Below are 22,220 nucleotides of genomic sequence, written 5' to 3'. Positions count from 1 at the left end.
ATAGTTTGTGAAGGGATGTATAAGAAGGGGAAGTTGTTTTCAAAGAACAAGAATACGAAACAGAAATATTTTAAGAGACTGATGTTTCAGGACTGAAACAGCAGAATCACTGTGTTGGTATCAGAGGTAGATGAATTGGGCAAACTGTTTCTCAGAGAAAGACATTAAAATAGAGGTGTCTCATATATATATATATATTTGAAATACTTCTAAAAACATTTTTGTCACATCTCAAGGACAGTTGAACTATTAATTTCCATTCTGCTTTATTTGAGGCTACTTGATGAGTCCTTGTGTACCTCGTTAGTTTCGAGAGGCTGGTGTTTTGTGATGGAGTTATTCATCAAGAATTTCTGACAGTCCTATCAGGGTTGTCCGCATTTAGGTAGTATCACACAGATGCAAAGGAAACTGAGACCTTGTCTAGTTTCTATCAGTTTTCAAATACACTTGGATCTCCCATCCCTTCTCACCTGGAGCTTTAAGACACTCATCGGCCTCCTGAGATCTCTGATAAACATGAAGTAGATTCCCTGGAGTGTTTCACTTAAGATCAAGCGCAGCAAAAGATCTAGCGCTATCTGCGAGGGAGCTACAGCTCCCTGATTCTCTGCCCAGCCTTGAACATGGATTTGAGCAACATGAGAGCTGCTCCGACCTGTGTCATCTGGCAGTGGTCCCCAAGAGCTTGTTTACACTGGATATTTTTTCATTAGACTGTAATTACACCACTGAAACTACATGAGTGTAAAAACTTCACACCTGTGTAGCAGAGGTCATTCGGGTAAGGAGGTTTAAGTCACTTTTAATACCAGTGTGCTTAATATCATCAATAAACACTTTCACTACTAACAAACCACTATGGTAGGCCATGCATCAGCTGCGAATTGCCACAATGTGTTACATTTCGACTTTGTGCCTTTGCTCCTGGTCCCCACAGACTGCAAGAGGAGCCAGCTGAGTCCGCAAGCGGAGAGCTCTTTAACGTGCACAATGTGCCAATCACTCCTCATGCTAAGTATTTTGCAGGGAGAGAAGAGATCTGAGGAGGTTACTCCAGATTTATATTGCTCCCTTCAGCCAAATGATCACATGTTCCTTTTTTCTTCAGGACTCCTGCCTTATCAAGGGCTTGATTCTGCAAGGTGTTGAGCCCCACCGTGAGGGGCTGAGTGCTCTCGCTTTCCCTGCCGTCAGTGGCCGTGGAGAGCACTCATGATCCTTCAGGAATGCTCAAAAACACCTTTCAGAAATGACAAGCACCTTCCAGTACTGCAGCCAGGATAAACAACACAGGGACAGACTAATGCTTTGCATTTGGACCAGACTCTGCTTTTGAAGGACATGAGGGAGTTCTTCATGCTGGACTATAAGCCTGCTCCCGCTTTGACTGAAGTGAGTAGTATTTTATTGTTGTACTTTGATGCAGAGAGGAGCAGAACTGGACCTGCTGTGAGAGTGACTGATTTTCATCAGCTTGTGAGCAGTGAACAGCAAGCAGGGCAGGTTGACTGCTGCACAGCATCACTAACAGATTCAGTCGCAAACCGTCTTTTTTCACACTTCCCTCTACCCACCTTCATCACACAGCTCCTCTTGATTAAAGCAGTGCCCCTGCTTTTGTGCTTGCTTTAGAAGTGTTATGACACTGCTGTGAAGCGCAGAATTCCCTAAAGCCTTAGAGAGAAAAAAGATAAATGAGGCATCCTGAGCAATGACTAAAGACACAGAAAAAGGAAGAATGCAATGCTGATTTCAGCAAATATCCGTGCTTCCAGAACACTTAGTCACTGTTAGACTACTTCACAAACTTTTGTAAAGAAACGTTGCAAGAATAGCCATGAAGATGACATAAAGAATGAAGTGAACAGTGATTTTCCTCTGCCCCCAATAGGAGTGACATTGAATTTGGCCACAGCACCTGCCATTATGGCTTGATACAGTTTGAAATAGTGCATGAACAATAACTAAGTCTCATCTCTGATAAAATTCAGTGTTTGAGTTATTTTAAATGTCCTTTTCTCACATTCCTGTTTGACTTTATCTGAATGGATTATGTTTGGAGAATGTAAATAGATAAACAGATGTGCTAATAATAAATACAATAGTTGATTAGATACAAAAAACCAGGGAGCCAGCAGCATAGCCTACAATGACCTCTAGGCTAAAAATGGTTACTAATGTAACTGAAAATAGTACTTTGGTCATTAAAAAACATAGGTAACAAACCAGTGATATATCTTTCTACTGGTTCTCTCACTGGTTTACTTTCATGTGGCTAGAATACGTTTGTTAATGTAGCTCAAGAGAATGGTGAAAGAAGGGAAAGAAAAAGAGTTATGCTTTCTATTCAAGTAGCTAGGATGGGGGTGGATGGGTGGGTGAAAGGGAAACGTAGGTTTCAATCTGATGAAGAAGCACATGCTATGCTCCAGTTTTATAGTGCAGGGTTGTTGAGATTTTCTCAAGCAATAAATAAGAAATGTCACATAAATTCATCATCTCTGGATTCAGTCTTTCTTATACAGTCCGGCTGCCTCTTTCACTAGTCCTTTAGTTAGAGTTCATACTTTGCCCAGGTATCCTGGCCATAGTGTGGACCTGTCTTCCTGCAGAACTAGCAGACTCTGTAAACCAGGAGAGCACAAAGAGGGATGTTTAGTTTTGAGCCCTGTAAGACTTGTAGTTCTTGCTCTTTTTCAATTCCCATGGTCCCTGCTTGTGGAAAGACTACCCCACGTTTTGGCAGGACTCACCGTCCAACATCATCTGATGGATCACCTACTACAGAGTCTGAAGACTTAAACTGCCCATAGATCCTAGAGATGGTTACAATGATTTCATAATCAACCTGACTTCCAGGGCTACTTGCAAGCACAAAACCTCACTAAAGATAAAAGAATAAAAGAAATGTAAGGTTTTAGAAGAAGTTTGTAATTAAATTTGATTTGCTGGGGGGAAAACCAAAGCAAAACAGAATATCTGGAAAGTTAAATACTCTCATTTCTCAAGCATGCAGTCTTGAAACACTTTGTTTCACTAACTTCCAGCATTAAGAAACAAAAACGAACACTGTGGCAGAAGCCTAGATTCGAGAAATGTCAAGGAAAAAGAAGAAACTGTGGTAGAAAAATTTGGATTGTCACTTGTTATATGGCACTGTAGCTGCAGCCTGGTAATGTGCAATAAAACTGAGACAAACAGTTTGCTTTGAAAAGCACTTAGGTTATGGAATAAAATCACATGCATCAAAATTATGGCATAGCCTTCCGTATTGCATAATGTATTGCATAAGAGAAAATAGAGAATAGCTGTTTCACATTAATACTTTGTCACATGGGCAGGTCATGAATGCCAACAGTGAATGAAATTTCACTGGAGAAAGCAAAACAGAAGAAAGTTTCTGATTCCATCAACTTCAAAATCACACTTCATTCAGAGTAATTTTTTAAACTATTACTGTTCCAAGCAAGATGACCGAAACTAAAAGAGGCTTGACAGAAGGAGGATATTTTTACTATGTCAAGTGGCAGCCCTTTGGATTTAATCAAAAGATCGTTTAAGTCTCTTTGCCTGTAATTTCTCAAATATAGTCAGGCTCCTTATTTCTGTGGATCTTTCTTACAGCAACGGGTGAAAGAAATATTTTTAATTGGCTGAGGAACTCTGGCACCAAAACTATTTTAATTACTTGTTTCTAAACATAGAATACATATAGAATTTACTTTAATGCTTTATTAAATCTTGCTGCAATACTGAAATTTTCCATTTAGCTTAAACACAGTTTGACAGATTAAAAGAAATAAAATTGAAGGGAAAGCAAGCCCACACTCTTTATTACATTCATCTTTTTTTGGAATGACAAAATTAAAACAACACCCACATAAAATATAATTGCCAATATCATTCCACTTCATTTTTCAGAGCCAGAGACGACAAAATCCATCATTCCCACCTCCAGGTCAGCTGCTCAGTTTTTTTTTTTTCCACCGGGGCAACTGCTAAACCTATCTCTGCCCAGAAGAGGAGCCAGTGAGAAGAGCTGGGTGTTAGGGACCTCGCACTGAACACACTGGACTCGGACTAACCTTCTTGAATTTCAAGTGTACTAAGGAATGTGCTGGATCAGACACTGGGGAGGTGCTTTCTTACATAATTACCACAATTTTTTAGTAGAAGTCTGCCTCAGGCCCCCTGTGGCTATGCACTGCTGGGTTGCAGGTCTCTTTTACAAAGCTTTTACTTAATTAACTAAAGGAAAATATATTTAAGAACAATGGGTGAAAGGCACTTGAGTAAGAGAGGGGCTACACGTGAGGTCTCATTTAAACCACATGTGTAGGCCACAGGGCGGTGGTTCCCCAGCTGCAGCCCATCTACCTTTTGCAGTAGATCATACCGTACATGGCTGGGCACAGACCTTGGAGCTGCTTGCCAAAGACTACTGATGATGCAAGTGGAATTCACCTAACAGCTCTGTAGGCTTATGCCACAAGGAATGATTTACCCCTGTATTATTTTAGGTGTAAGCTCATGAAGTTACATCAGGCATCAAGCTGGAGCAAGGTTTGCTATCTACTCCTACTTATTCCATCCAAAGGGTCAGTAAAAATGCAGTGGGCAGTGGAGGAAAGCAGATCTCTGCTTTAATGTAGCTCCAGAAGGCAACAACAGTGGTGAAGGTGGAGTGGCACAGACCAGGGTAGGTAATGGGGTGTTGGTTGCCAGTCCTTGCTGGAGCCCTGCTACTGTGTCCTACTACTCTTAACAGTATAAAGCTAGCATGGATACACCTGCTGATACTACAAATGAATCTTTGCTCTGGTGTCTAGAGAGATGCACAAATACCTGTAGCCAAGCGTTGAGTGAAGCTGAACCACGCTTGGTATTGGAGGAGATGTTGATGGTCGATGGCTGGTGCCGTTGGTCCTGGCAGTGCAGTGGGGATGTGGCAGATTGAATTATGAGTTAATCAGTTTTGATCCCATCACTCTTTGCTGCTAATCAAAATACTCTGTTCAGCTCAGCATTGTTTTGGAGAGTGTCTACTCTTGTGCCAGTGCAGTTCAAGTGGCACACTAACAAATATACTAACTAAATTAACTTTTTCAGCGAAGGCAAGCTCTAGAGCGTTTAAGCTATGCAGAAGCCTTTACTGATGTGTCGTACAACAAAGTGCGTTTTGTCCTTTTTGCGAAGAATGTATCATTATCTTGTTTGTCGTTACAAACAGAAGTAGTACGGAAAGATGTACAGAAAATAACAGTATTCCGATTAATGTGTGGTATTAGATTTTATATGTGAGGAATACAAGTATGTGAGAATTGCTCGGGTTGGTATTTTGTGGCTGGGGACTGTGGAGGTGTGAAAGGGTCATTTGTGTTATGTTGTGCAGAGGGAGTTAAGGCCTCACATCAGCAACACACAACTTCCTCTAAACTGCTGGTTTAAAAGTAACTTTTAAAAAAGTATTTGAAATGCCAGTGTGTTTGCTGGGAACATATTATCTGCACGGGGAAATTTCCTAATTTATTTTTTTCCTTAACATAACTTTTGATTTGTAGTTGCCTGAAAGGCAATGGTACCAAATCATTCGCTCCTCCTTCAGTACGTTCCTGCTGATTTCAAAAGACTGGTCTCACAAGAAGGAAAGTGCCTGGCTTTAGTTTATGAATACGAAAGAGGAACATGGTATAAATAAACTAGATGACTCGTGTATGCCAATGCTTTGTTAACCTGAAAGTTCCTGATTTGTGTCAGTGTTCGCATGGGCTGTCACTGCTCCTCTGGCCGCTGTACAGCCTTGATTCAACTGCACCAGCTGCACTCATGACTGAAATGGCCATAGGGTAATGATCATTTTCAGGGCAAAGGCTGCAAATCCTGTTTCTTTTAAATAATGGAGAGCACGCATCTACATGGCAGTTATTTGTGGTTTAGGTTGCCTGGCCAATTAACGTCTCTTCAGGTGACCTAAACTGAGGAAAAACCCAAACCCTCCCTCATCCCTACAGTACTCATGTATACGGAGTTACCGTTGCCCACAGTTTTAAATAAATTTAAAGGCTGTTTGAAAACGCGAAGCTAAATATTTAATATATTAAATAGGTGTAACAGAGGACTTGAAGAAACAAGCAACGGCAGCAGACTCGGCGCCTCTTGAACCTCCTGCGGCCCCGCCCGCCCCGGCCGGCGGCTCCCGCCCAGGCCGCCCTGAGGGCCGGGCGGGCGGAGGAGGGGGCGGCAACGCGCCCCGCCGCCGCCCCGGTTTAGGAAGAGCAGGAGTTGGGGTGCAGCCTCGCTCCCCCGCACCACATCGGTTCCCCCGGCGCTACCGGGCACGCCGGGAGCCTCCTTCCTTCCTTCCCCGGTGGGAAGCCACGGGCAGCTGCCCCCGGCCAGGCGCCCGTCTGCCGGCGGAAACTACAACTCCCGTGGTGCTCCGCGGGCGGCGCGGTGCACGACGGGAGCTGCCACCTCTCCGAGGCTGCGGGGTGGGGTGGGGGGGAAGAAGGCGAGCCGCTTCCCCAGCGCGGGCGTGCGCGCGCAGGGCGGGCGCGGAAGGGGGCGTGGCCGCGGCGCTGGCCCTCCCCCCTCCCCCCTCCTTCTGTGTGTCGGTTTCGGGCTCCCGTCGCCATTTAGCGCGGAGACGTCCCCGGGGCGGCCGCGGCGGCTCCCGCTCCCTCCTCCCCGCCCCGCCGCGGCGCGGGGCGCCACCCGGACTCGGCTCACCTGTGGCGGTGGCGGGCGGCCCCCGGTGAGGAGAGGCTGCGAGCCGCGGGCGGGGGGCAGGAGGAGGGTTTCCGGCTCCGTGCGAGGCGGCGGCGGCGGCCGCTGTTGGAGAGGAGCGCGGCCCGGCCCGGCCGCGCGCGGGCGGTGGCTGCCTGCCGGGAGGTGGAGGCCGCGGCCGCCATGGGCGCCCCTGTGAGGCGGGGCTGAGCCCCCGGGCCCCCTTTCCTTGCCCCCTCAGCGGGGTGAGAGCGCTGGGGCCTGCCCAGGCCTCCCCCGCCCGGTGTGAGTGACTGAGCGCGGCAGCTTCCTCCGCGGCCGGCGTGCGGGGCCTGCCCCCCTCGCCCTACCTCGCCTCCCGGCCCCTTCCCTTCCCCTCCCCGCCGGCCCTCGCTCCGGGGGGCACCCGGACCTGCCCCGCTTTCTCTCCATCGCCGGGGAATAATTGCAGCGCGCTCCCCTCGCCTTAAAGCAGCCGGGCGAGGCACCGGCTTCTCCCCAGTCGGGGGCCTGCCTCGGGGCGCTTCCCTCCCCGGCCGGGCCCAGTGCTCGGGTTTTCCCGCCCCTGGCCGTCCCTATCCCCGCGCCCCGTCTCCGCTCCTGGTGCTCCATGTCGGCCCCGCTGCCCGGCTCCTTGCTGCAGCATGGATGCAGACACTGACCGGGGACCCACCCCGCCGGCCCACCCTCCCCAGCAGCCGCCTCCCAGCTCCGCCGTAAGGAGCCCTTGGGACCCTCCTCTGTTGCAGCTGCAACAGCAGCCGCGGACAGGCGCGCTCCCCGCTCAGTGACCGGCCCCTTCCCTCGCCTCCCCCCCACCCCCCGCCGCCGCTGCCGCCACCTCGCCCTAGCAGCGCTCCCCCGGGGCATGATGTCGGGGGGCGCCGCAGACAGCGGCACCCCGGCTCCTCGCTTCCTGGCTCCCCCGCCGCCGCCGCCCAAGAACGGTTCCAGCTCGGACAGCTCCATCGGGGAGAAGCTGGGAGCCGCCGCCGACCACGGAGCCTCCGGGACCGGTGGAGCAGGCGGCGGAGCAGGGAGCGGAGGCCGTAGCGAGGAGTACCGGCGCCGCCGCCACACCATGGACAAGGACAGCCGAGGGGCGGCAGCCACAGAGCACCGCTTCTTCCGCCGTAGCGTGATCTGCGACTCCAACGCTACGGCCTTGGAGCTGCCCAGTCTGCAGCCCGCAGCGCCCTCGGCCCCTGTCTCGGGAGGCAGCGCTGCTCCGCTGGTCTCTCCTCCCGAGTGTGCCAGCCGGACCTCTTGCATCGCTGTCAGCGCCGCCCAGGCTCCCTCGCTGCTGCAGCAGCCGCCGCCGCCTGCCCCGCTTCCCCTCGAAGGACAGTCTGCTCAGGAGCCCCCTGCCGCGAAGGATGCCGCCCCGCTGCTGCCCAAGGAGGAGGAGGACGAGACAACTGCGCTACCCCCCACCAGTGCCGCTGGCAGCGCGTCAACTGCCAGCCGGGAATTTGAGGAGCGGAGAACACAGCAGGAGGACATCGAAGAGCTTGAGACGAAGGCAGTGGGCATCTCCCCGGATGGCCGCTTCCTGAAGTTTGACATCGAGATTGGAAGAGGCTCTTTCAAAACTGTGTATAAAGGACTGGATACGGATACCACAGTGGAAGTCGCCTGGTGCGAGCTGCAGGTAAAGTAAATAAATAAAAATGGTGAATTACCAAAGCATAGTCACTCTGCCAGGTGCTAGGCTTTGTGCCTGAAGGAGGTAAAATCCATCAACTCGAGGTCTGCTTTTTTCAGACAGGGAACTGCAGACCTTACCTGAGGCACTCCTTTGGAAGAAAGGTGCAGCCTTTCCTTGGAGTCAGTTTGCCTTTTAATTCTTTTAAATACTCTGCTCTCTGAAGAATTTTTTAGCTTTATCATCAGGAAATGTACTACAGTTCTGTTTCTTGTAGTGTCTTGAATTTTATGCCTCCAAAAGGTAGCTTGGAGGATTGTAAAAATACTTGTACACAGCTTCAGGGAGGCTGAGGGAAAATGTGTAAGTGAATGTCAACTTGAACTAGCCTTAATTTTTCAAAATACGTTTATGTGTTTTTCTTAGAAAAAAATACTGAAGTGTTAATTTCACAGACATTTCATATGTTTGTGGCAGTGGATTCTTGTAGGAGATAACTCTAGAATATACACGAAGTCATGCAGTGCATCACATCGTTTAGTTTTTTGCAAAGCTGTTTTTGTCATTCTAAGTTTTAGGGTTCACACTTAACACAGGCACAAGTAAAGGAAGAAAGTAATTGTCTCCTTTCTGAAGCTTCAGAAAAAACCCCTGAAGTTTAACCTTTCCAAATGACTGGTGGATTAAACTGGACTAAGACACTACTCTTCTCCCAAGTTTCTAGCCTGAGCAGCGCCAGAGTTTTGTAGAAGCCCAGTCTAATGATGGCAAGAACACCCGTAGTTCCACACAAGTCAGAGCTTGTATAACCGAGGCGCAGGTTGCTGTGCAACAACATTAAAAGAAGTGGGAAGAGATTGGAGTACCAGGAACAAATACCTGGTGTACTAGTTTGTTTTCAAAGCCTCAGCGTGAAATTAAAAGGATAGTGCTTGTTTTTTAGTGTTGGGTTTTGGTGCAATTCGTAGAGGGGTTCATGTAGTATGGCTTTATTATTGTGTGTGTTCCCATCCAATTTCAGGCAGACAAAAGAGCATTGGGTCAACATCCCAGAAGTCTTTGTGGGGTTTTTAAGCAGTTAGCTGCTCACAAATGACTGATTGCAGTAACTGCACCAAAACTTTCTTTCCCTCAAAAAGAAATTTTTACATCTATTCCAGTCAAACTGAGAGAATTTATTAAGAGATTTCTCGATTTGTATTCATATTTGGTTTTGGATGATTGCTCAAGCATTCTACCAGTATCTTGGTTCATTATGTTAGTGCTATTATTCAGTGTTTACTGACTGTGGAAGTAAGCTTCCTATTTTCTTTGTGACCCTTAAGCATGACCTGTTCCTCTGTGCTAGCTATGTACTTGCTGTAGTGGTCTTTTGAGCATTAATTTTAAATTAAAAAAGTGAAATGATCTAGTGTTGGGCTCTGCTTAAGCTTCTTATGTGCAGTTTGAACTGAGAGGAGATTAATAATCCACAAAATTATATGACTTTTATTTGAAATTTTAATCTTTGTGATTTTGGAGTTACTTGACTTTTAACCCCTGAAATCTGTTTTAATCTTCACACTTTACTTACTGATCAGAAACTAATGTTAGCTTGGCATTAGACACTTTTCACTAATGTTGCCTCTGATGAAGTGTCTTAATCGTCATCAGTACCACGTGGACAAACTGTCTAAAGCAGCAGCTTCTTTGAATTAATTTAATAAAGAAGCTTATTTATAAAGGGCATGTTTCTGAGCTTTCAAGTGATTGAAGAATTGAATGAGTAGTATTTAAAATGACATATTGCAAAAAGCATGAATGAAAATATTTCCAAGGGGGAAATATTTGATGTTTTGCTTGGAGGCTAGCTACATTACAGGAGTGCCTTGTGGGTTAAATTATTCTGAAGGCTGTAGTTTTCCTCTCATAAGGAGGCTGCATACAAAATGACAAGTTTGAAACAACAATATAAATTTTATAGTTGTTAAAATTATTTGCTAAAGGAACTAGACTCTACAGCTAGTAGAATATTTTAAGATTAAGTCCTGTTTTATTGTTTGTGTCTAGAAATAAAAGGAGGAACTTGGTATTTATTGGTATCATGGCTACATCCTCTTCTTTCTCTAGGAAAATATAATTGTTGACAGGTTAGTGGTATTCGTTACGCATGATTTGTATCAAAATACTATCTGGATGCACAAAGATGGACTGAAACGTAGATGTCATTGGTTTTCCAGAATGCCATGGTTTGAGGATTGGTGAACCTTCAAAGCATAATTATTTTATTAGGGAAACATGAATGATTTTCTTCCATGCTATATTACACTAACCATGACTAAGGGATGGTTACTTTTAACTGTCTTGAAATAATGTTCCTTAGCAATAGCAGAGCTTTTCTTCTCTGTATTCATGCTAGCAAGCATAGGTATCCTAGGTGTCCCACCTCTCTAGAGTCTTCTAAACAGTGCTACTGGAATGAGGCTGCTTAGCATGATTATGCAGACAAAGTTGTTCCTCTCATGGCTTGTCCAGAGTTGATAAAGGTGTATCACAGTTCCTCATTGCAAAATGTGTAATAGAGTGGGGCGAGAACAGTTCGTACTTTTGCAGAGTCTTCGGGTTTATGTTCTTTTAAGGCTTTTCTAGCATACCTAGAATGCTTCAGTTTCTTTAAAATCTCTGCTGTTTGGAAGGAAGCTTTTTTTGCCAGCTGCTTTCAGCTTGGTTAAACTACAGTGTTTCAATATTGGAGCAAATTCTGTAGTAGGAATCTTGTGGATCAAAGGCAACACAGAAGACTTTGTGATGGTCTCTGGCAGAATGACTTTTTAATGCTGAATAAGGCAACTATACCAAATTTTTATGTATATGTTCTGTAGTGATAAAGTGTAAAATCCAAGAATATCAGTATGCTTCCTTTCAAAGGGACTTTGGATGCTGCTTATCACGTGCAGGTTGGGTTCCTAAGTTGCTGATGATACTGTGGAGAATATTGCTCCATATCCTTAAGAAGGCTCTTGAACTGCCTTGTAATGCCCCTTATGCTTGATGTACTGAACTGTGGAGGAAATAGAAGGAGAAAGAGCTGAAATTCTGTGGATGACCTAATGGTGTTCTTAGTATCTCCAGCAAGGGAGGTCCTGGCCAAGACTCTAGTTTTTCTTGATCTGTGGAAGATGGGAAGATTTGATTTGAAGGAATTGAGTGTTTCAAGGTTGCTTATAGATATGTAACAAAATCCTAACAAAAGTGTGACTGATGGACTATCCTGGTTTACTTTGTGGCCTGTCTATATGAAGCAAATTGTAACTGAACCTAGTTTAAATATTGGATGCAGGTATTTAAATGTGAAATATTTGCCCTGCTGTCAGCATAGTGGAGCTGTGAATAGCTCAGCAGCAACTGCTTAGGGCCAGTGCTCAGCTTCAATAACTGCAAGAAAATTGTTAGTGTAGTGTTAGTCTTCAAATACTTTTATTCCCATTGCATATATATTCATCTCAACTCTAGTTACTCTGAGTCAAGTGTGCCTCCTACTGTTGTCATTAGCACATCTCATAAATTGATTGCAGTAGTAGTTAGGGTTACTGCTTTAATGGTTTTAAATAGGTCTAAGTCAGCAAAAGTGGTTACTGCTGCTGCTTTCTATTTTAATTTAAAAGAGCTTCCTGTACAATCGTGTTACTGGTTAGTCTTTTTAAATTACATTTCTGAGCAGTGAGGCTTTTGTCACCGCTGTAGAGTTCAGGTAACATTGTGGCTAAAATGTGATGCCTTTTCCTGTTGCATTAAGTTTATCTATGTGAAGTAACATTCTTATGCGGAAGGTAGCAAGAATCACATAGTTGACTGTAGAAGCCAAATCTCAGGGATAACGCGTTATCCTCAGAGTCCCTGTTTCAGTTTGAGTTGGTTTTAAATCAAGACTGCCATTTAATTTCTGCTTTACAGAACAATACAGGCTGGTGCAGTCACTTGTTGGACTGCAAAATCTTGTATCTAGAATTATTGCTCTGGGTTCTGTCATTCAAATTAGCAACTTTTAAAATATGAAACTGCGCTTGATGATATGGAAGTCACTTGGGCTCTTTTTTGAACTGTGTGTTTGTCAGGCATTTGAAGACTTACCTTCTTTCATTTGGACAGTGTCTTCTCTTAAAGGAAGCATGATTTAGAAACTCATTAGAAAGATATTTGCATTAGTTGAAAACGCATTCCTGGTAAACTGCGTGCATTGGAGAACAGCACTGCTTGTCTGGTATGTGCTGTATCACTCCTGTCCTTTGTATTTCTTTGACAGAAAGGGTAGGTTGGTCAGTCAGCAGTTAACAGTTCATGAACGCATCTTCTTGCTGATATGTCACTTTGCCATTCTTACTCTGGCTTCAGTGCAATGTTAGTCAGGTTATTGTGCTTAACATGTGAGCTGCTGAAGGGGAAAAAGAGGTTATGGGCTGCCTCTAAGCGAGCTAGAGTTTCTGGGGGTAAGGAACGAGTTCGAGAGGTGAAAGTCGTGCAAGAAGAATATGTTGTACTCATTACTACTTTGAGGGGAAGCTGAATGTGAATTTGATTACCTTTAGTTATAAATCATCTGAGTAATAAATTAATGTAGGTTACATGTGTGCAATTCTGTTGCAGCCTGTTAACTATAGACCAAGTGTCTGTAGTATATTGACTATACTCCAACTTACAAATGGATTTTTCTTTACATAAGCAGTAGCAATGAAAAAACAGTTGAGAACAAACATAATGCCGTAACCAAATGCGAACCATGAGGTTCTGTAGTGCACTCTGGTAAAAATAATGCAACTGGTCGTCACTTTATTACAGGAAGTAGTGAAGTGCTAAGTAATATTTCCATATGTCAGAATTTTTCTGAGTGTAACAATGTATAGAAGTTAACTTAAAACTCACAGTACAGGAAGTTGCTTGGATATGATGTATATCTTCACTTTTAGTGACACTTCAGATTTAACTATACCTATCTTTATCTCGTAGACTTAAAGCTATATTTAATACTGATTTTTAGGTCAGCAGACAACAATGGAATGTAGTTTCTGTACTCAAGTATAGAGTCCACTGCAGGCTCACCATGATAAGTAACAGCTTACTGAAGTCAAAGTATAATTCTTAAAACTCTCTTCGCTTTCTGGACTGACTGAGCTGGGAATGTTTCAGAAGCTGCACGTTCAAGTCCGACAACCAAAAAAGGTCTTGTATCACATAACTGTGGCATCCTGTAGTCTTTTTTTTTTTAAAGCTGGTTGCATATTGCTCACTAGGAGGCCTGACTGCAAAGGTGCTAGCTCTGATGTACAGTTGTATAGCTACATCAAAGCAAAATGGAAAACCAGATGAAAACCTTTGTGCAGTGAGAGGAAGCTGAGTGTGGACCTGGAATGCATGTCAGTCAAGTGCTTTTGGAAAATGATTATGTCCTGCTAGTTCTGGAGGAATAGTCAACATCTTGAAGCAAACATACATTCTTTGAAAGCTCTAACTGTGGTTTAATCCTGAATATTTTAATATATGTTTTATAAAACTTTTACTGAAAGATCAAGCTCAAGTCTGATGCAGTATGGTGACTCCCATGCCTACCCTGTACTTCACATCAGTGTTTAAAATACTCCACTAGTCTGTGAGCATAACTATACGTGTCTACAGCCACCGTAACAGCAGCAGTGTGCCTCCTGTTCATGACTCCTTCTGGGTCCAATGCATAATTGTCACAAATGTAGATTAATAAAGCCATGTGACAATCTCTGTGAACATCATTCTATCCTTATTCGCTCTATTTCTGTTCTCAGCTCTACAAATTCCAAAATACTGTAAGCAAAAAGCTGTAAAGCCATAAGTGTGTAATCGGTTTATAGAACTTTGAGGTTACACTGCATTTCCAGGTGTCTTCAAGTGTGCACACATAGGGCGCTTGAAATTTTGTGCAGTGAAGTCTAAATTTTCTGTTGGTTTTCCATGTCATAGGGTAGAACAAGTTACTGGTACTCACTGGCTTCAAATATCTTATGTGAAAATTGCTCCTTTGGCTAAAGAACAAAAACCAGCCATATTCCTGAGTGTTTGTGCTGTAATTGATACAATTGACAACTTGATAAATGACATGGGAAAGGAGCCAGACTAATTACCTGCAGAAGTATAAACAGTGGTCAGGTTCCCTCAGACTTTACAAAGGTGACCCTGAAAGAGAGAAGGGAGCTTTAAAGTACATTCTGGAGCTGCAGCTGTTAGGAGACCTCTACTTAGGAAAATAATCTTACCTCAAAGGGATATCACTTTTGGAGATAGCTGTGGTTCAATTTGTAACTGGCTGGTTGCGAGGCAATAAATATAATCGGATAAGTACATTCTGAAAATGCAGCATTTCTTATGGAAATAAACAGGTTCTTATGTGTCAGTTTGGGTGGGTTTGAGAGCTGCAGAATTAAATCTCTTAAATGAGATTTGTTTTGGGCTGTTGTGGTTTAAAATAAAAACACTTAGCTTCATAGCTAAACTTTTGAGGGCTAAGGAAAAGTATCAGGACTATAATCTTTCTTTGAAAGGGGAGAGAAACCCCACCTGATAAGACTCCATGGAGACATCCTGTATAGAGTCGTTTGAGAGCTGTCTAGCAGAGTAATAAATAAAACAAGCAGTAATAGATCTGTGGTAGTCTCCATGGATGCAGTGCATGGGGCAGTGTAGATTCAGTACCTGTTGGTTAGCATTATGCCTCAGGGACACATGTTCTTTTCCTTATTTTGTTGTCTTTGTTTGTTTGTTTGTTTGTTTCATACCAGCAGCCTGTTAAACAGCACAGCTCTGACCGTCACCCAGGTTCTTCATACTGCATGTGACAAAGTTGTGCTAAGCAGTGGCAGTCTTGATGCTTCCTGTCACGCCTCTCTTCAGAAACACTAATTTCCTGTGAAGATTAGCAACCTTTTTTTTGAGATCACTAGTTGGTTCTTCCAAATAATGGTTGAGTTGAAATGAAAGTTGAGTATTTCTCTGTTTGTCTTTAAGTTCACATTTTCAAGCATGTCTTGGTCTACATAATGGCTGTAACATTTGGGCTATAAGAAAAAGTAATAAGTATCATGCATGTTTGCAGTGCTTCTGCAGCTGGGCATAGGACTTTCTCTTGGCAGAGCATGTGTGGTTTGTTTTTTTTTCTTTTTTTTTTAATAGCAGATGGTAGAAAGTTACTGGTTTTGACTCTTAAAACTTTGCATAATGATTCCATGGTTTTAACTTGATTATGACATGCGTATACCATGTCTGGAAAAATACTCTTCCAGTATACTTGAAACAATTCCTGTTCTAAATAGCAGGATTTGTAGCGCTGCTTGAAAATTGATTTCTCACAGTAATTGAAGGCTTTTATCTAACAGGAGCCATCTGAAGATCTTTTCAAGTACAGTGTTAAAATTCTTGTCCTAACGAATGAGACTCAAATTTTATACTGGCTTCATAAGTATTTTTGTGGAAGCTGCTTACAGTCCTCAGGACTTTCTTCTAGCTGATTTTGAGAATCATTTGGGCTAAGTACTGAACCTTAAACAGTGTTAGAATGTCTCTGGTCAAGATTCTACAGATGTCCTTCTTTCTACCTTATTTCCAGCTTCCTCAGCATATTTAGAAATTGTCATACCAGCACTTTTCAATGTGTGGTTTTGGTTGCCCTCATTACTCCCCTTGGGAGAGCTGGGGGAATTGAAGAAGTGACTAGAATTGAATCTGTGGCTCACTTGAAGTCATCTTTGAGAGGGGGAGCTTGCTCCCTACTTGTCTTCTGGGCATAACCTGCAGAATACTCCTTAACTCCATGCTGCAAAAGATGAACTTTGTGTTAATAATGTTCTGTGCTATGTGATGCTATCCTCTTAACCCAAAAGGAGATCCTTCCAACAAGATCACCGCAGATGTTGCCAAATGTTTTTTTAATAAGCCAGAGTAAAACTGGGATACAATAAAGTGACCAGAAGAATTCAGATTCAGTTCTCAAACATACTTCTGAACTTTATCCCAGTTATCTTTTTCACCTGGTGATGACAGGTGCATTCCACATACCCAGATTATTCTAAAGCGCTTCCAGATTTGCCTGGGTAATTCCATGCAGCACTGTGTGTTACTTTGCCTGGATCACAAGCAATTTAACATGCTCTCAGTTTTCAGCAAAGGAAACTGCAACCTGCTAAAAATTGGACTGGTGTTGGTATTTTTTTTGTCTTCCAGAAGCTATTTAAGTATTAATATATATTTAAAGCAATACACAGTTTTTATGAGGATAACTCATTTTAAATTACTCAGAGAGACAAACTTGCTAGTTTAGATTTATCATTTTAGGTCAACGCAGAATCTTTGGGAATGCTACCTACATACATAGAATCTAGAAATCCTCCAAAAAGTATGTTTATACTTGATGGCCATGTACCTTGTAAATAAAATATCTGTGAGCTTTTAAGTGATGTGTCAATGACACTGGAATGAATGCTTTGCCCAGGGCTGTGTGTTTTAGTGTAGGGGATGCTGTTTCTTTTTGTACTCAGCATGCCTGAGAACATGATTCTGAAATCATGCGGTTCATCTATTGGCAATAGTCTGGGTACTGATCTCTGGTGTATCTGTTCTCAGGACAGGATCACTATGGTGCTTTTCAAGTCTTCTAATTTCGCAAGTGGTTACTAGGACTCCTAGTACATTACCAGTAAGATTAAAACAAAGAGGAAGCTTTGGCAGCTCTGATAACTTGTGATGTGGATTTTATATTTTGAGCCATAGTCCAGAATGGTTCTGATCCTATCGCCTCTGTTAATAAGCAGTCATTGATAGAAACTTTTAATAGCTATCCGCTGAACTGCTATTTTTCTGCTTTAGGATAGCAGATGGTGTGGAAAATAAGCTTTATTAGACCCCTTATATGAGGGAGAAGCTTTGTTGTTTCTGTTTAGCTGTTCTGGATCATCTTTTTTCATCTGGATGGTTGAATATAGTGGGTTCTGATAGCAGATTTGGGGTTAGCAACAGAAAGCAAAAAGCTACAAATGGAAAAACTCATTTCAGTGATAGAGATTTTATTACCAACACTTAGAAGGATTTGAAAAGGATAGGAATACTGATCTCTTTGTATGTATTTGGGTTCAGTCTGAAACAACTGTAGGAATGCTGAGCTAAATGGAAGGTAGAACAAAGCAGATACCAACAATTATGTGCATTTTATTTGGCCAATTGATATCATCTCATGATAGCTTAAGACTATCCAACTGATGGTGTTACACAGTTTTCCTTTGACATTTTCCTCTCTTAGAGTAACCCTGTGACTTGTTTCTGCTTTGCTGACTGTTGCTGGCAAGTTTATGACCCCAATCTGAATGTATTTTGACTGCTTCTATCCTGGCAAAGACTAATGACATACAAACAATAACCCACAAATATTGCTATTAAAAGCTTCAGCAATCCAGGCTGATTATCTTAAGGATTTGCAAATCTGTATACACTTATGTAATATGCATCTGTTAATGGCAATTTCTGAACTGTTAGCAGGTTTTGCTTAAATGTTGCAAAATGTTACCATGTCTGTTTTCAAATCTGCTTCTTTTAAGTGAGGCTTTTATTCTTACAGATATTTTCCAACATAAAACTATTTTTGGTTTGTCTCTTTATTCAGCTGCTTACAGTATGGTTTCATTTGGGAAATGTTGTGTATCTATATAAAAATGCAAGATGCTAACTTAATGTGCTCTGTTTTGCTATAGCTGATTTGAACTCAAGAATCTTTGAGTCTTTCCTAAAGAAAAAATATAAGTGAGACTAAACTTGAACTGGAGAGTTCTTGAGAAGCAGTCCATTCGGACAAGTACCCTACAGTAAGAAATACTATCTGAGAAGTAATTGAAATTTTTTTTTTTTTATATTGCCCTCTCTGTATATAGACAAGTAAAGATTGACAGTATGTAGAATGGCCTTTGAGGGCATGGTATTTATTTGCATTTAACATGATTTGGGGCTTAGTGAGTTGTTATGTTTGCCAGGAACAGTGTGCTGAAAATGGAGAAACTGTAGGAATGTCTGATACAAAAATAAGACTTTAAGTTTAGTTTTAGCATGTTTTTTCTGTGGTTTTCTCTACTTCCTTTACATGCAGCTTGAGCTTTTTTCTGCAGACAAGCGGCTCAAAAGCAGAATGCATTTCAGGTTATCTGTACTGGGGGGGAAGAAAAAAATCACACGAGGCACTTGAATTTGAATTTTTTTGCCTCTTGATGGCAACTGTGAGCCAGTTCAGGTGATGCTATAATTTCTTTTGCTGATCTCATTATACAAGCCTGAACGTATCTGAGAGATTCAGTATTTACCCTCAGGAACAACAACAAAAAAAAAGTGAAGAGGTTCTAGGTTGCTGCTGAAGACTTAAATGCTGTAGTACATTAATAGATTGTGCATGGTCTATACCTGAAGATCTGTCATAAAAAGCTGTCTTTTAATACTCACCTGTAGGAAAACATGCCTATGTTACCTGTGGACTCCCTTTGGTTTTGTAGACTGCCAGCTTGAATGTTCAGTGCTTTTCAGTGGTTGTGGCAATGAAAAAAAAATTGTGAGAAATCTGAGGAGGAAGAACAAGGAATTTTGGCCTTTCAAGTTGTAGTCATCTTGTGTCTGCAGCAAGTGAAAAGATCCCAGAGAATTCTGGTTCAAGTTGCATTTGTGCTTGAAGTAAGTTTCATGTACAGAACAAATATAAGTAGTTAACATCCTGTTGTTTAGGGACTGCATTTTTTTTCTGTCTATGTAGGAGGACAAATCTTTCCAGTTGCTTTAGACTGTAATGCAACTATTTAAGAATGGTCCTATAGTTTGTAATTTGTCTCTTCTATTTGGGTGTTAGTAATGAAAACAATTTTGTCCAAATGAGTTTCTTGATTTATTCAGGTAGTATGCCTGTAAAGCAAAACTTGCTACAGTCAGGTTAGACTATATATAGCTTAATATTTTATACTGTTCACTTCCTTTTTTGACAGACTGGTGATTTTTCTTATAGTTGGTGTCTCTAGAGTTTCCAAGGTGTTTGCATAGATGCATCAAATGGGACATAGGGCTTGCTGTGGAAGAGTAAAAAAAAAAAAAAAAAAAAAAAAAAAAGGTGCCAGCACACTAACACAGCACAAATTACAGTGTATCAGTGCAACTGAACATGACTAAATGCATATGATAACACTTTGAATAGGAAAAATAGCCAGTTGTCTTGTCTATATCTTGGGACTATTGTTCAGAACAAGTGTGTTTTTTCCTCCCATCCAGTATGAAATCTTCTCAAATTTGGGTGAATCCCGGAAAACTAAGCAGAATTGAAGTTTGATTCATTGCTGTTGGAGACTCTTAAATCTGTCATTACTGTTGACTTGAGTGGTTTCTTCTAAGGAACTTTGAGAGTTGAAAAGGCATCTACCAGGCAAAGGTGAGGAATAGCAAAAAACTTGTTTCTTAGGATGTACATGACATGAATTTTAAAGTTTTAGGACCAGGCAGGTTTAAAACAATGAATTGATTCTGAAAATTCCCATTGCTATGAATGGCTAGTTCATGAAAGTATCATTAATATAATACTTGTACTGAAGTTTGTGGATTTCTTCACTGCTTTTTGCCAAAATACCTCCCTTTGTATTCTTAGTTTAGTAATATCTTATTGAATAAGCTACCTACTGTTGACATGCCTCAGTTTTTTACAGACTTGTGGATTAAATATTTGTGTAATTTACGTGAACATGTAAAGTAGTTTTACGCATGTATTCAGACTTTGAGCTGTATAAGGGCAGCAGCCAGTAATGATGAACATTTTGTTGCTATTTGTTCTGGGGTTTTTAATATTTTGTAGTAGATTGTGAGCCTGCACATTTCATCTCTAAGATAAAACTTTGTGACCATAATTTAGGTGGGTTTTTTTTGTTTTTGTTTTGTTGTTGTTGTTTTGTTTAGGAGTTTTTTTTGGAACTGGAGAGACATCGATCCCAAACCAGCATCTGTGGCCTGGTTAGTGGTAGACGACTAGCTGTTCCAGAAGGTTTTCTGGATCTGTTTTCTAAGATATATATATAGATGAAGAGCTGTCAGGTGTTGAGTTGAACAAGAGTGAGAACAACTTTGCAGAGTATTGCTGTCCCAAACGTAGAGGTGTTGGGAAAACTCCTGATGTACCTGTGCTATAAATGGTTTCTGCTTGATAAACCCATACTGTAAAATCCTGTTATTCCTTGGCATCTAGGAGAAAGCATCCTTAGATTCTAAACCATGTTAAGTGATAGGGTTTTGAATTGGAGGTTGCTGATAAACTGATTCAGAAGAATCTGCAAGAACTCTAGTAGTCCTTTTTTCACATATGAAAACTAACACTAGTGCAAACAGTAATTATCTCAAATGGCAAAGCAAAGAAATGGTTCAGTTCTGTGAAGAAAGCTTAAGTAGCTTTAGATTAGGTCAGGCTAACTGAAGGAAGTAAGCCAGCATCTGCTGTGCTAAAGCAGCTAGCTGTACTTTCAACATCAGCAAAATAATTCCCAAAATTCTTTTTGTGGTAGCCTCTGTTATTTACTATTATTGCAAATTGCTGGTTGGTGTTCTGAATTGTTTAACTGAAGGTTTGCTTCACTACAGTTCTTCAGTGGTTTGACCTCTGTCAGAAAACAGTTGTGGCTTCTAATTTGGCAGCTTATAAGATAATACTGAATTTCTAAAGTATGCTTGTATTGTGTGATTTTGCTGTTGTATCACATCCAAGACTATGTGTTGCTCAACTTCTGATCTTGATAACTTTTTGCAACAAACCACGTGGTTTGGGTAAACTTGTAAAATTTGAAGGAGAGCAACTACTTTATCTAAAATCACTGATAAATACCAGGTAATGACGCAACTGATAGGCATGTTAACTAAGTTTGTGTGGATGAGTGCAGTTAAAAAGCAGCAGGCTGTAAGCGTAGTGATGTTTTAAGTATATTTTGTCACTTAAGAGGATTATGAAATCTGAGGAAGTTGGCATTGGAATTTAGAATGGAAAGAATGAGTTGGTTGATGATGTAGAAAACTATTTTCCACTTTCCCTTTGACTTCTGTCCTTATCTTCTCTGGCAATAATATGCAGGGAAATGGTATCTTTTGTTTTTCTTGTTCCTGTGTGGGAATGGTCATTGTTCTTGCTTCTTACCTGTTCAGGAAGTATTCTCATTCCTACCCCCCAACAAAACACTGTATCAGTCATTGCCAATGTTGGGGGTTTTTTGCTTTATTTTCTAACTTTGGCCTTCCTGAATCCTCCTGTGGTTCCTGTATAAGCCATCTGGCAAAATAAGGATTCCTTCCCCCACCCTCCCCGCCGGCCTCTTTGCACTCTGGAACGAAGCAGAATTTGTATCTGTGTCTGTGTTCGGCTACCCTGTGTAAAAGAATAATGAGCATGGCTAAAACCTGCATCTAAATTTTGACTCCTGGAGCTGCCTTCTTCCAAACTTAGATTTTCCAGCTGGTAAATCAATCTTATCCATGGAAATGTGCTTACGGTTCTCTTGGGGAATTTGCCTTATATTCTTGCCTTCTCCCTTCCCCCTTCTCAAGCCAAATCTCTTTCCAGGAAGGGAAAAAAATCCATGGACTAGATTGAGCTTCAGCTGAATAGGGTGTCTCATTTCAGATATACTTTCTGCTGCTTCTCAAATGACCAAAACGTAAGTGACAGCTGAGTTGTCTGTTTGTTGTGGGTCAAGGGCAGTCCAGCTCAGCAGTTTCCCTTTCCTCTTCCCTGAGTTTTGTTTGGAAGCAGTAGTGATTTGCCATTCTCTATAGTCATCCTCTTGTCATGAAGACCAGATGG

At 42.2% G+C, this 22,220-nt stretch overlaps 1 protein-coding gene across 11 annotated transcripts in view; it reads left to right on the top strand.

Moving 5' to 3' along the window:
* The first annotated feature begins 6,632 nt into the window (after positions 1–6,632).
* WNK1 (WNK lysine deficient protein kinase 1) overlaps positions 6,633–22,220 on the top strand; it is a 108,067-nt gene continuing 92,479 nt past the window's right edge. For 7 of the 11 annotated variants that reach the window (XM_052789088.1, XM_052789085.1, XM_052789087.1 and 4 more), the window contains exon 1: positions 6,634–8,380. In XM_052789088.1, the coding sequence (XP_052645048.1) occupies positions 7,598–8,380 (783 nt within the window). In that variant the 5' untranslated portion in view covers positions 6,634–7,597. Of the gene's footprint in view, positions 8,381–22,220 lie in introns of all 11 variants that reach the window. The other 4 variants (XM_052789083.1, XM_052789078.1, XM_052789079.1 and 1 more) reach the window with 1 other exon arrangement.

Source organism: Harpia harpyja, chromosome 6 (genome assembly GCF_026419915.1).
Source record: "Harpia harpyja isolate bHarHar1 chromosome 6, bHarHar1 primary haplotype, whole genome shotgun sequence".
Taxonomy (NCBI): Eukaryota; Metazoa; Chordata; class Aves; order Accipitriformes; family Accipitridae; genus Harpia; species Harpia harpyja.
Note: the sequence above shows the minus strand (reverse complement) of the source record. Positions and strands in the feature narration are given on the sequence as shown.